Source organism: Phyllobates terribilis, unplaced genomic scaffold, assembly GCF_046119375.1.
Source record: "Phyllobates terribilis strain yellow unplaced genomic scaffold, ASM4611937v1 Scaffold_200__1_contigs__length_3551848, whole genome shotgun sequence".
Taxonomy (NCBI): domain Eukaryota; kingdom Metazoa; phylum Chordata; class Amphibia; order Anura; family Dendrobatidae; genus Phyllobates; species Phyllobates terribilis.
The window spans coordinates 2,003,729-2,019,335 of record NW_027362960.1 but is presented as its reverse complement, the minus strand read 5'-3'; the positions used below and the strand labels follow the sequence as shown (position 1 = coordinate 2,019,335).

The following is a 15,607-nucleotide window of genomic DNA, read 5'->3' as shown; positions in this document are numbered from 1 at the left end:
GTTGATTGGCAGCAGGATTGTGTGATGTAACAATCTTGTGTGATGTAACATCCTTACAGAAACGCAAGTTGTGACACCAATGGAACGGCGCCAGAACAGTAAGTGCTCAATTTCGGGAAGTGAAGTGACCGGTATACAGCTTACACAGAAAGACTGGAGAAAAGGTAACTACATCAATCAGATGTCAAGAAATGAAACGAAATGGATATATGAAATGGACTCTTTGAAACCAAGAGGTCTCAACTGCGGTGTAGAATTGTTTGCCTTTGATTAACTACACCTGCCAATCGTTACTCTCTGATTGAGAGGATACTTAAACAGGACCAGGAGACCAAAGGCTATCCCTGATGAAGGATACCGCGTATCCGAAACGCGTAGGAAAAGCCTTTTTGGTCCTCTCTGCTGCTGGTAGCACGTGATCGCTACCCGTGACGTCACACAAGGCCCTGCACGAAGGTCCTCGCTCTCTTTCAGCGCGTCCTCCAGGAAGCGCTCGCTGCACGCTGCATCGTGGTGTCGGAGTCTCCGGCCGGGACCCCGACACCTCTCTTCTCCTGCATCTCATTCTCTCTCCTCTCACCCAGCAAGAAACCAGCGGAAGATAAGTACGTTCTCCGCAACTGAGTGACCAGAACCACTGGATACCACAAGGCGACCATCAGACGCCCTGGCTATACATTAAGGTACTGAACTGTATCACCAACGGGTGTTGAACCTTGAACCCTAAGGACACATAGAGGATTCTCCTCTTATATACTTCACCCCCTAATTCCCTTCCCATTATACATGCTTTTGAACTCATGTTTATTAAATAACCCTTTTTTTCACTAGCTACCTGCACCAGCCACCAGCTGGCAGCTCAACCCACAGCTACTCCCTCTGGTTTTAGGGTTCATCTGACGGGGATTACCACCTACCACACAGGTTGCTGCTCTAACTCTACAGAACTAATAAATACCCCGATCAGGTTTCTATGCATCCACCAGCTTACCTGCACTATACCAGGTAAACCCCTGTTCATTTATTAAGAGCCCCATATACTTCATAATTTTAATTATAATCCTAATTTCTATTTATCGATCCAAACCACAGGCTCTACCAGCTTTTTTAACCCAAATTAAGCTTCCATAACCCCACAGAAGCATATACTCAACCGAAGACACATCCCTGGGTATCTAATTAATATCTAGGATTACGCTCTTTTATGTAAGCCATCACTATAGAGGTATCTATAGTAAGATATAACTGGTGATTAAATATAAAATTCTTTTTATTACAGTAATCGCTTCAATATTTTATCTAATAAGAAGATCTATTATTCCGCTCCTATTCTCCTCATCTTCCAATAAGATCCTCCTGCCATCCCAGGTAAATACATGCACAGTAGTTCTACAGAAAATCAACCAACTTATACAGGTCAGTAATTACAGTCCTTATCTATCCCACTACAGGTCCCAAACAGCTCTGGATCCCTGGAGGAACTACCCAATGCTCTATTTTTAACCCTTGTTTTAATGCTAATATGTAGCGATAACATTTTTACTATTGGTTCACAAAATAAAAATAAAATATTAATATTCATCAACGTTTGTATATTCTTCCATTACTACCCCCAGTAATCCTTACCTACTCCTCTCAGTACATCAGCGCAGTGGTTTTATATATTTTTGGTTTTATTTTCTATAGTGGTCTATGGTGACACATACCATCTGCAGCAGATATACTGAGCTTACCTACCAGCGCCCCTGATTTTATATTTAATTCCCCTACCTCAGAACAGTAAGTGAGTATGAGTGTTTTTATTTTAACAAGGCCAAACATGAGAAATGAGAAGGAGTTGTCCTAGTAGTGGACAACCCCTTTATGAAGATACAATTTTCGGTTAAAAATGTAAAAGGCTTCTCCCCTGTGTGACTTCTCTGAAGTTTGTTAAGAGTTGATTTCCGTGTAAAACATTTCCCACATTAAGAACATGAAAATGGCTTCTCGTCTGTGTGAGTTCTCTGGTGACTAAGAAGTGATGATTTCTTCACAAAACATTTCTCACATTCTGAACAGGAAAAAGGCTTCTCCACTGTGTGATTTCTCTGGTGTATAACTAAACCTGATTTCCAGCTAAAATACTTCCCACATTCTGAACAGGAAAAAGGCTTCTCCCCTGTGTGAGTTCTCTGGTGATTAACCAAACCTGATTTCCAGCTAAAATACTTCCCACATTCTGAACAGGAAAAAGGCTTCTCCCCTGTGTGAGTTCTCTGGTGATTAACCAAATCTGATTTCCAGCTAAAACATTTCCCACATTCTGAACAGCAAAAAGGCTTTTCCCCTGTGTGAGTTCTGTTGTGCTTAACCAAATCTGATTTCTGGATAAAACATTTCCCACATTCTGAACAGGAAAAAGACTTCTCCCCTGTGTGACTTTTCTGGTGATTAATCAAAACTGATTTCCGGCTAAAACATTTCCCACATTTTGAACAGGAAAAAGGCTTCTCCCCTGTGTGAATTCTCTTGTGCTTAACCAAAACTGATTTCCAGCTAAAATATTTTCCACATTCTGAACAGAAAAAAGGCTTCTCCCCTGTGTGTATTCTCTGGTGCTTAACCAAACCTGATTTCTGGCTAAAACATTTTTCACATTCCGAACAGAAAAAAGGCTTCTCCCCTGTGTGAGTCCTCTGGTGATTAACCAAATCTGATTTCTGGTTAAAACATTTCTGACATTCTGAACAGCAAAAAGGCTTCTCCCCTGTGTGAGTTCTCTGATATTTGATTAAACTTGATTTCTCTGTAAAACATTTTTCACTTTCTGAACAAGAAAATGGCTTCTCCTCTGTGTGAGTTCTCTGGTGATTAACAAGATTTGATTTCTGGTTAAAAAATTTCCCACACTTGAAACAAAAAAATCTATTCTTCGCTTTGTGAATTTTTTGATGTTTAAGAAAAGACTTTTCGAGGGAAAAACTATTTCCATATTCTGAACATGAAAATGGCTTCTTTGCTTTAGGAGCAATTTGTTTTTTAATGCTTATTTTGTGACTTTGACTTTCCTTAGTAGTCGGTAATGAATCAGAAGACAGGACCTGTTTCAAATGATCAGATGATAGATCTTTCCTGTGAAGGGATGATGGTATATCTGGAGTAATGGTATTCCCTTCAATTGTATTTTGTGTGATCTCAAGATCATCTGATTTAAAAATTGAAGATGTCAGCTGTTCCTCTGATCTCCTGGTACAGTCATCTGCCAAGAATAAAACCAATTATTATTTATGAATAACATATCCTTAAAATTTATATTGTTGAATATTTTTACTTAAACTCTCCGTAAAAATGTATTTTATGTAAAAGTATCATTATCTACCAAGAAAACATCACAGAAAAATCAGCCTTACCAACACCAAATCAGATAACAAATGCATTAGCATTTTAGTGTTGGTTGGGTGTACTGGGGTGTCTGTCCATATGGGGTGCACTTATATAGTGCTGGGCACCCCTCCTGATCTAATAGTATGGGCATCATTAGGCTAAGCCAGACACTGTGCATCACGCCTACCTGTGTGACTGGCGTCCTATGCAAGCTTCATCTGTGTGCATCTTGAATACAAGTCAACCACCCTCTCCATGAATTGGTACGATTGTGAGTGGTTGCTCCATAAGTATTTTTCAGCTGCGCTGCCCCCACCTTTATCATGGGGGTCTGCGGCATCCTGCTAGTGCATTTGTTATATGATTTGGTGTTGGTAAGGCTGTATCTTTTTCTGTGATTTTCTGGAGTCACTTTATGGGGATTTCTACTGCTCTGGTTTTCTGCAATTTGGTCACATTAGGGCTTCTGCAAATGGTGGGTCCCATCTCCTCTGGGATCTGCTCCTGCGACGTCTGCTTCTCTCACCAGGAGCCGCCTTATTCATCCTGCAGGTGGCGCTGGTGATGTAGGAGACATCAGAACCAGAAGCTCTGGACGGTGCAGTCTCTGTCCAGCCACTAAGATTAGGGTGCCTGGGACCAGTAGTACCATCCAATCTGGCAGTATGGGTTGTGTGCTGTCCAGCTGGAGTAATCTGCTCCCTGCTTCAGCCATGTGGAAAGCGCCGCACCCTACTAAAGCTGGAAGCATATTGCCGGAAGCTGCCAGATACAGCCTTGTCCTCCTCTGGTTCAGTCCTCTGTGCTCAGCTCCCGGCTTGTGTATTTGTTTCCTGTTGTGGCCTCGGCCCATTTACTGACTACTTTTGTGTGAATTTGTATTTTCTCTGACCTCCATGTTCTGACCCGGCTATCTGACTATTCTTCTTGCCATCTCACACCACAGAACAGCAGGTAACACTGTGGCACAATCTTAGGGGGTCTCTGTAAGTCCAAATCCATGTAGAGGTGTTAAAGGATGATGAGCAAGGCAAACCCGGGGATCTGGATAATGGAGTAGATAGCGCCAAGCCTGTTTGTGGTAGCCATCTTTTGAGCTGCCAGGTGACTATGAACAGCGCCCCCAATACATTGTGTCTGCAAACTATTCCAGCAAGATCTGCATTCAAATAGCTAAATGTCGCTCCTTCCTTTCTTAACCTGCCATGTGCCCAGACAGTAGTGTACAACCGTATATAAGGGATTGTTGGATTCAAGAATAGGTGGAAAATAATTTGTAAGGTCCATCTGTTTCTTATTATCCTTTGTGAAGAATTCCAAAGCTATCACCATATAAAGTGACACACATCAGATATAAAAAAATGGGCCCTGATAGGAACAGAAAACTGGCTGCAGGAAGAGGTTAAATCAGAGTATTTTGGGAACTAACCACTGTAGTCAAAAACTGTGAGTATAGACAATAACACATCTACTGACATGATCAAACTAAACAGTCTCCATCAGTAAGTAATGAGTAACTAGTGGTGAAACCTCTCTGGGGTAATTAGAGTATGGGGCTCGGTGGCTCTTGGCAATCTAAACTATCGTAAGGGACAATATTTTCTGTCAGAGGAGTTTCAAGAAGAAATATTAGACATTCAAAGAGAACTTTTTATAATAGTGCAGAACTGAGGCGTCTTAAATTTAGCTTAGAGATATATCATGGCACAGGTGTAATGTTTTTTCTGTAGTTTATCACAATCTGGTTTGAAGTTAGTCGGTTTTATAAGAAATTGAAAAGTATAAAGGGAAACTCTGTTGTTATTGTACAGAAATTCACACTTGGCCTCACTGCACATTTAATGTTGTCGATCATAAAAGTGAAGTTTGGCCAGAAAGACTGGACCTGGTCTTGTAGGGACCATATGAGCACATTCAGCAGCACAGAAGGGAGAGAAGGTAGATTCATCCAATAAGATATCAGGGATCTAGGAAGCCAACAGCATCATTACCCTCCGCTTTCTCTTACAGGCCCATCATAATGTTTTTTTCAAGTGATTTTCTGGCTTTGTGGTTTACAGATCTGGGCAGGTAACAGTCAGCGTCTCCTAAATCACAGTGAGTAGGTGGATCCTCCAGGTTGTAAATTCTATGGAAAAGGGTTTCAATGCCCATAATTATTTGAACAGTTTTGGGTGGAAGAGAATGTTGTGGTCTAGAGGCAAAATGGTGATCACACGATTGTGATACGACTGGACTACACCACCGATAAAGCAGCCACAGCCGGTGACTGAGAAGAATCTGTGACTTCTCTGCATTTAGTGGTTACTACTCACCTGGGTAGTCATATGTAGGAATCTCCTCTGTACACCACTCATCACCCCTCACATATGTCTCTGTAGTATTAATATGGGTCAGATCTTCACCCTGAAACAAATATTGTAAAAGTCACAGACAGATGGAGAAGTCCCATCTATGATCAGCTCTAATCCTGCCATCTCCAACGTTCTCATTACACAAGTATAAAACATATAATACTGGTGGATAAAACAAGACTGAACACAAGACCTTCACAGCCGTCTACACATCATAGGGGAGATCTCATGACACCTTCTCTCCATCTACCTGATGATCCTGAGGAACATTGGGGTCTTCTTGTTTACAGTCCTGTGGAAGAAGAGGACGGGGACATCTCTCTGGTGTTGTCCTCTTACTGGATAGATCTGGAGGAAACACATACAGGGACTGGATTCATTCTTTACATACAGATAATTATAGGCCGTGTGTATTTAGTCCTGTCTATTACCTGGTGATGTGAGGGGCTGGGGAACCTCCATCATGACGTCTTTGTACAAATCTTTGTGTCCTTCTAAATACTCCCACTCCTCCATGGAGAAATAGACAGCGACATCCTGACATCTTATAGGAACCTGACACATACAATGATACAGTCACCACCCCGATCCTTTCATAGCATTACTGTATAATGTCCCAGCATTCCCAGAAGTGTCACCTCTCCAGTCAGCAGCTCAATCATCTTGTAGGTGAGTTCTAGGATCTTCTGGTCATTGATGTCCTCATGTATCAGGGGGTGAGATGGAGGCCCTGTGATTGAGCTCAGGGGTCTTTCCCATGCCTCAGACACAGGGTCCTGACAGCGCTCACTAGAGGTCTTCTTCACTACTGTGTAATCCTGGTTATGGAGAGACATATTAATAAATCTCACTCCAGACATTTCCAGAGTCCTCACCTCTCCAGTTCTGTCCATCTGTTATTCCCATAGATAAGAATGATGTAATGTGACGTCATCAGAATCTCTCACCTCTCCAGTAACCCGGAAGAGGATCTCTAGGGTGAGATGTAATATACTCTCTGCCATCTTGTCTCTGTCCATATCCATCTTTGATGGGTCAATAAGGAAATTCTCTTAAATAGAAGATCTTCACTGAGAGGATCTGATATTGTGTAATAATACAATTACTGGAGATAATAAGGGGAAACATATGAGGAGATATATTATTTTACAGTATTTAGTTTTCTGCTTTACATCTAGTAATAAAACCTATATATTTTAGTCCACAGATAACAAGCAGTTCCTTCCTTGGAGTCTGTAGCTGAACACGTTTCTCAAAGACTCATCTTCCATAGCGCTAATTCTTGTCTCATTTATCGACACTGGAATCGGCATTAGTAATACTGCAGGAGATATTCATTACACGTGACATGAGAAATAACTACTTCATGATGAGGACGACATCTTCATCTTCTACTACGGCTCTAGAAACATATTTAGCCAGAGTTCTTCACTGACTACTAGTGTTGAGCGATACCTTCCGATATCAGGAAATATCGTATCGGATTGGATCGGACCGATACCCAAAAAGTGTCGGATATCGCCGATTCCGATACCGGAAACCAATGCAAGTCAATGGGACACAAATATCGGAATGAAAATAAACCCTTTCTTTCCTTGTAGTTTAATTCTACATGAAGTAAAACAACTAAGAATAATGTAGAATGTATTACGCGAAAAGCCGGCAATTCATCAGCGGCATACACCGGTACCCGACAATTTACAACAGAAAGAATAGAGCTTCACACATAGATTAGATAGATAGAAACATGTCAGTCACATATATATGAAGTACAGTGACAGTGTTGCTTACTGTACTTGTCATTTAGTGTTAAAATAAAGGATTTATTTAAAAAAAAATTGGCGTGGGGTTCCCCTTAATTTTAGGCTCTAGCGGAGGTTAAGCAGAGAGCTGGGGCAGATGTTTGAAGCCTGGGAAGGGGGTAATACCCACGGAGCTTCCCAGGCTACTAATATCAGCCCCCAGCTGAATACCTAGCCTTTACTAGCTATTAAAATGGGGGACCCCCCCCAAAAAATGACGTGGGGTCTCCCCTAATTTAATAGCTAGCAAAGGCTAGGCAGACAGCTCGGGGCTGATATTAATAGCCCAGGAAGGGTGCCATGAATATTGGCCCCCTCCCAGGCTAGAAACACCAGCCGTCAGCCGCCCCAGAAATGGCGCATCCATAGGATGCGCCAATTCTGGCACTTAGCCTCGCTCTTCCCAATGAACTCAGCTCACCTCATGCACGTCACTGACAGCGTGGGAGAATTCTCACGCTGAGGCGCTGAGTGCAGGAGAATTTTCCCACGCTGTCAGTGACGTGCATGAGGTGAGCTGAGTTCATTGGACATGACCTCGGCTCATCTTTATGCCGTCACAGTGAGACACTGAGGAGCGCAAGCATGCCTGCGCTTCTCAGTGTCTGCGGGATGACAGGCTGGATGGCAGCGTTCTGCTGCGGTCCAGCCTGTCATCTCGATGTAGCAGAGCTGAAGCTGTCGTGGGAACCATGGAAAGGTAAGGATGAGGTTGGTTTATTATTTTTCTTTTATTGCAGGAGATCGTTGGCTTCAGCTGGAATGGGCGTGATGGTAAGTATGGTTTAATTTAGAACAATAAAGAATTGTGTGTTTATTTCAATTAAAGGACTTTTTTCTGGGTGTTGTGTTTTTTTTAAATACTTTACTAGAAATTCATGGTGGTCATGTCTAATATTGGCGTGACCCCATGAATTTCGGGCTTAGGGCCAGCTGATAATGCCAAGCTGGCCTTAACTCCTTTATTACCCAGTGAGCCACCGCACCAGGGCCCTGGATGAGTTGGGTACTGCGCCAGAAGATGGCGCTTCTATGAACGCGCCATTTTCCGGGGTGGCTGCGGGCTGCAATTTGCAGCGCGGGTGGCCCAGAAAGCTTGGGCCTCCCTGCGCTGCGGATTCCAGCCCCCAGCTGCCTAGTTGTACCTGGCTGGACACAAAAATAGGGCGAAGCTGCACGTATTTTTTTTTTTTAATTATTTTATGAAATTCATGAAATAATTAAGAAAAAAAGGGCTTCCCTATATTGTTGTGTCCAACCAGGCACAAATAGGCAGCTGGTGGTTGGGGGTAGCCCGTTCCTGCCTGCTGTACCTGGCTGGACACAAATAGAGTGCGAAGCCCCACGTCAATTTTTTTTTAATTATTTCATGAAATAATTTTTAAAAAAAAGGGCTTCCCTATATTGTTGTGTCCGGCCAGGTACAAATAGGCAGCTGGTGGTTGGGGGCAGTCCGTTCCTGCCTGCTGTACCTGGCTGGACACAAATATAGGGCGAAGCCCCACGTCAATTTTTTTTTAATTATTTCATGAATTTCCTGAAATAATTAAAAAAAAAATTGACGTGGGGCTTCGCACTATATTTGTGTCCAGCCAGGTACAGCAGGCAGGAACGGGCTGCCCCCAACCACCAGCTGCCTATTTGTACCTGATTGGACACAACAATATAGGGAAGCCCTTTTTTTCTTTATTATTTCATGAATTTCATGAAATAATTAAAAAAAAAAATACGTGGGGCTTCTCCCTATTTTTGTGTCCAGCCAGGTACAACTAGGCAGCTGGGGGCTGGAATCCGCAGCGCAGGGAGGCCCAAGCTTTCTGCCCCCCGCTGCAAATTGCAGTCCGCAGCCACCCCGGAAAATGGCGCGTTCATAGAAGCTGGATGGTGTACCTGGCTGGCATACAAAAATATGGCAAAGCCCATGTCAAAATTTTTGGGAAAAATTAATTAAAAAATAAATAATAATTTAGGGACTGCATCTTTATTAACTCCTCAAATGTCATTTAGTGTTAAAATAAAGGATTTACTAAGAAAAAAATTGGCGTGGGATCCCCCATAATTTTAGTCTCTAGCGGAGGTTAAGCAGACGGCTGGGGCAGATGTTTGAAGCCTGGGAAGGGGGTAATACCCATGGAGCTTCCCAGACTACCAATATCAGTCCCCAGCTGAATACCTAGCCTTTACTAGCTATTAAAATGGGGGACCCCCCCAAAAAAATGACATGGGGTCCCCCCTATTTTAATAGCTAGCAAAGGCTAGGCAGACAGCTGGGGGCTGATATTAATAGCCCAGGAAGGGTGCCATGAATATTGGCCCCCTCCCAGGCTAGAAACACCAGCCGTCAGCCGCCCCAGAAATGGTGCATCCATAGGATGCGGCAATTCTGGCACTTAGCCTCGCTCTTCCACGCTGCCCTGGTGCGGTGGCAGGGGGTAATAGTGGTGGGGTTCATGTCAGCGCCAGCTGCCATGAAGCCAAGGTTAGTAATGATGGGCGTCTATAAGACACCCCCATTACTAACCTACAAAGTGTTAAAAAGAAAAAACACACTACACCCAGAAAAAAAATAATTTATTTGAAATAAAACACACCATTTTATTTAATTCTTAGTTTACTAAAAAAAAAATAATTACCTATCCTGCGCTGATCTCCCATGCACAGCTGTCACATCTGGAGATGGTGACAGCTGTGCATGGCTGCTGTAAGCTCACACTGCCCGGAACACGTTCGCTCCCGGCAGCGGGAGCCACTGACTGAGGTCACTGGAGTGCATTCAGGCAGCGCATCTCCGGAGACCTCCTTTACGGCACTGCTGTACCGTGGGAATTTCTCACGATACAGCAGGGCCGTAAAGGAGCTAACCGGAGCAGCGCTGCCTGAACTCCAGCGAACCCGCTTATGCAATGATGGGGCTGCTTTACGGCCCCGTCATTCTAGCGGCGGCAGCGGTTCAGAGCGGTCACATTCTATGTGGGTGCTCTAAACTGGAGATCTTCGTGGGACACTCGTGGACTACTATGGAGGGGTAAGGATAAGGTTGCGGTTTATTATTTTATTACAGGAGATCGATGGCTTCGGGGAATTAGGTGTCTAGGTGAGTATAGGTGTGTTTTTTAATTTTATTTTAGGTGGCGATCGGCGGGGACAGGTAATGTATAAACTAATTTATTGTAGGTAACCACTGGCCACCAATGACATGTATTTAAAATTTATTGGGGACACAGTAGGGCAATTTAAATAGCAGGATCAGGCTGATGGGAACTACTGCTCCCATCGAGCTGATCCTGCTGGCACGAGTGGACGGGGGACAGACATAGGCCGATGGGAGTAGTAGTGTCACATCGGCCTATGTCTGCCTGAACGCACATACCCCCAGACATCGCACAGACACCGCGCACACCCGCAGACATCGCACAGACACCGCACACACCCGCAGACATCGCACAGACACCCCGCACACACTCGCAGACACACGCACAGACACCACACACACCAATCATGACGAGCTGATGGTCTGGGAGGTGAGGCTGACCTGTGCGGCCGTGGGAAAGTTCATGCGAGTTCATGCAATGCAGTCAAGCATGAACTCGCATGAACCCTCTGAGGGCACCGCGGCTACTTCAAATGAACAGCTGATCGGCATCACCTGATACCTCAGTCTTTTCACTGCCGGCTTACCGCCCAGGTCCTTCGCTTCCCGCTCCTTGGTGCTGCGCTCCCCGCTCGGTCCTAACTTACTATCAGGATGGGAGGTGGCGAGGGGAGCGGAGGATCGGGGTGGGAGGCTGCGGGGAAGCAGTATGGGGCTGTGTGATTGTTTAAAAGCCGGCGGCTTTTTACCGCCCGCCGGCTTTTAAACAATCAGGAGAATTCTCCCACGCTGGGATGGCATTCTGATGACAGGCTGGATCTCAGCTGAGCGCTGCCATCCAGCTTGTCATCCTTCAGAGACACTGCAGAGCGCAGGCATTATGGGAACTTCCGATTCCGGTATTCGATATTGTAAAAGTATCGGAATTCCGATACCGCGAATATCGGCCGATACCCGATATTTCAGTATCGGAATGCTCAACACTACTGACTACATCTCCACTGGCCGTCTATATGAAGGCTTCCCGTCTTCCCCGGACTGTAATCTTCTATCACGTTAGATCTCATGTCTGATTCACACACAGAAGTTTGATACATGGTAAGGTTTTTAATATTAAACAGAGTAGGACTATCCCGCATGGGTTCATTTTACCATGGAGGGATAGCTTTCATGCTATTTTTGATCAAAAACAGTGTTACTAAGAACCCTATTTTATTTAAATGCACTTTTGGCTTTTATTTATTTATTTACAGCAGGGTTTATGATCATTTTTCTTCTTATAGGTTTTTTTTCTGATTTATGGCCATAGTAAACATGCATTTATGTGCAGCATGGATACCAACTTAAACCAAGCTCAAATTCTGTGTTTTTTCACGGGCACCATAGTGGCCCTGTGGGCTGCTGCTATGGATGATACGCCTCTAACTATCCAACTATCATATGGTAAAAATCTCATAGGTCCTGGATTTATTAGTATCTGTATGAAGAATGGGGCTAAGTGAGTATTTATTAAAGGGAATCCACTCCCCACGAACAGCAAGCATCAGAATCTTCACTGAATAAAAAGCCATTTCACAGCAAACAGACCTCTAATATGAGGCATACAGGTATGTATAGATTCACATTTCTATCATCTGTATGCCCATATTAGACGTCAGATGAGTCCCAGGGGGTGATAGATTCCTTTTCATCAGCCGTGGGGTAATCATAAAACCAGATATGTATCAAGGTATTCTAAGGTGGTTAATGGTTGTGTAGTCAATGGGAGGCATGTGTCACAGAGATGGCTGGTCTCTGTGATGTAACCTGGAGTGTTTCTCTAGGGCACATAAGCACTAAGAGGATGGTTTGGTGCACCAGGGAGACGGGTTACGGGTAGCTAGGAGAGAATGGGCGAGTCCAGCTGCCCACATACCTCACCTCTGGGTGTGGTTAACAGCCTATAAAATGGAGGCAGTTGTTTGGCACATGGTCTGTGTGTTTGGAGGGAGAAGGCCTCCTGTGTATGTTTGTCTTCAGACCAAGCCAGGATACTAGACGCTACCCCAGCTTGTGTGCCACACAAGCCTGGCTGAGCAGAGACCTGCTAAGGACATTTACTTTGTTTGCCTGATCTAAAGGCTATTTTCTTTTCTGTTTGGCTTCTGGGTTTATGAAGCAATAAACGCACATGAACTTTTAAAGGAACATGCCTCCTGTTTTCCTCCTGTCACACCCAAGTGAGTAAAACCTCCACAATTAGTGTTAGACTTGCGGGTAGCATTACCAGCAGAGACGTGTGACTGCTACAGGATGGACTTCATACCCTGGGTGAAGTCTGTCGCAAGCCAGCAAGCATCGCCAGACAAAATGGAGGACCTGCTGAAACACCTGGTCCAGTCGCAGCAGCATCAACAGGAGACCAACAGGCTGCAGTTACAGCAGATACAGCAGCACTAGCAGGAACAACATCAGCAGATGCAGCTTCTGGCAACCGCCATCCAGGACAGGATGAGCACTCCAACTCCAGGTCCGACTGATGACTCCCATGTCCGGAAGGCGGCATGACAAGCTTTGCAGAAAATGACCCTGGGGGATGACGTTGAGACCTTCCTGATGGTGTTTCAAAGGGTCACCGAGAGGGAGAAATTTCCACAAGAGCAGTGGGCAGAGGTACTGTCACCATACTTTACTTGGAGAGCCCCAGAAGTAAGCGTAGTAGGCGTACTATGGTTTAGCTTTGCAGGACGCCCTATTTAGCTTTGCATAGTACGCCCAAAAGGCGTACTATGATTTAGCTTTGCAGGATGCCAAAGAGTATGGCAAGCTAAAAAGTGAAATTCTCGCACGCTTGCGGTTGACAATGACTATCAGGGCACAGCAGGTTCGTATCACTGGAACAAACCACCTCCGTCCCAAATGTTTGACCTGCAGCACCTGGTCCAGAAGTGGCTGCAGCCAGAGTCCTCAATGCCTGCGCAGATGGTAGAGTGGGTGTTGATGGATCGGATTGTGCACTCCCTGCCGAGGCCCATACAGCCTTGGGTTGCCCAAGGTGATCCCTGGTATGCGGATGAACTGGTCGGACTGATCGAGAGATACCAGGGAGTTGAAGGTTCCTTGGGAAGGCAGCCCACTACATACTGGAGTCCCCAACAGGGGATGGAGGCCCTAAAGGTGGTGGGACTTCCAAGGTCCAAATGGACGAGGGAGGTGGTGCCCAAGGTCCATACAGGTGATGTTGTTTGTTGGAGGTGCCACGGCCCAGGCCATATAGCCGCCCCTTGTCCCCTGACCCTTGAGCCGATGGACTGCAGCATAGGACAACGTTGTTCATATTATGCTTATCCGACTGCAGTGTGAACTGTCCACCCACCGAGGGGCTACAAGCATGCCACGTGAAGGTGAACAGATGGGAGGTAACGGCACTGCTAGACTCCGGGAGCCTGGTGACCCTTATGAGGGCCACCCTTCCTCTCCAAATTATCCCGGGGAAAAAAGTCGGCGTTCAGTGCATTCATGGTGATGCTAAAGACTACCCTATGGGCCAGAGTGGACATTGAAATGGCCCACGGTACAGAGTCCCACGAGGTCGGCGTCGTTCAGGACTTGTTGCACCTTATTATTATAGGCTGGGACTTTTGCTTGTTTTGGGATCTGTGCGGGAAGGGTTCTGGGTTCGCTGGCTCAGATCAGATAAGAAAAAAAATTAACCCTTATGAGGTATCACCACACCCCCAGAGTCAGCCAGGTTTCCTTTTGGTGTCCTTGTGGGGGATGAGGAGGTAGTGCTCCCTGAGTCTGCCATTCCAGAGTTAGGGGTGACCAGCGAGAATTTGGGGTCTGCCCGACATAGGGACCCAATTCTGAAGGAAGCCTTTAATAATGTCACTATTATAAATGGGGTTGCACAGGAGTCGGGGCTCACACAAGGTTTCCCCATTTTATGATGAGTAAGGAGTTGTTGTACCGGGTCAAGAAAGTGAGGGAGGAGAGTGTGGAGCAGTTAATAGTGCCGGGCCCCTTTAGACGGAAGGTGTTGGACATGGCCCATTCACATGACTTGGGGGGACATCTGGAAGTGGAAAAAACGCAGGAACGGATCATGCAAAGGTTCTGTTGGTGAACATTGGACATAATTTCAAAAAACATCACAGTAAAAGTTAATACCTTACCAACACCAGGTCAGATTGCCAATGCACTGCAGGATGCAGCAAGCCTCAATGATAAAGGCGGGGCCAGCACATGTGCAAAATACTGAAGTAGACAGCTACTCACTAACCTACCAAACTCATGGAGGGGGTGGCTGTGTAGTATTATACATGCACACCGATGGATTCTGCATAGGGCGGGTGCCAGTCACACATATGTGTGAAGCACAGTGCAAAAAAGATGAAAAATAGTGAATAAGATAAATACACAATCAATAGGTTGCAAGCCAGACAATGTGCATCACTCATATCTGTGTGACTGGCGCCCTATGCAGACTCCATCGGTGTGCATGTATAATACTACACAGCCACTCCCTCCATGAAATGGTAGGTTAGTGAGTGGCTGTCTGCATCAGTATTTTGCACATGTGCTGGCCCCGCCTTTATCATTGAGGCTTGCTGCATCCTGCAGTGCATTGGTAATCTGACCTGGTGTTGGTAAGGCATTATCTTTTAGGCTATGTGCCCACGATGCAGAAATGCTCCGGATTTTTTCCTGAGCGTTTCTGCATCTCCCTGGCAGAAAAAATGCATGCGGATTGTACGGAAGTGAAGAGTTCTTCACATGCATATCCGCATGCGGGTTGTCAAGCGCTTTCCAAGCGATTTTAGCATCACTTGGAAAGTGCTTGACAACTTGGTAACACTATATAAATCCATGCAACAGGCATGGATTTATATAGGGTGACTGAAAGAATGGTAAATAATAAAAATATAATTACATACTTACCTTCTGATGGCCCCCGGTGTCTTTATCCGATGCGTCCTGGCTTGCCGGCAGCTCGCGGTAGACTAAAGGACCTGCCG

At 45.1% G+C, this 15,607-nt stretch overlaps 1 protein-coding gene across 1 annotated transcript in view; it reads right to left on the bottom strand.

Annotated features, from left to right (window-relative positions):
* The window catches only part of LOC141213607 (uncharacterized), a 124,202-nt gene that overhangs the window by 65,685 nt on the left and 42,910 nt on the right, over positions 1-15,607 (bottom strand). Inside the window, exon 3 of the mRNA XM_073665215.1 lies at positions 1,992-3,184. Coding sequence (XP_073521316.1) covers positions 1,992-3,184 — 1,193 coding nt within the window. The remainder of the gene's footprint in view (positions 1-1,991; positions 3,185-15,607) is intronic.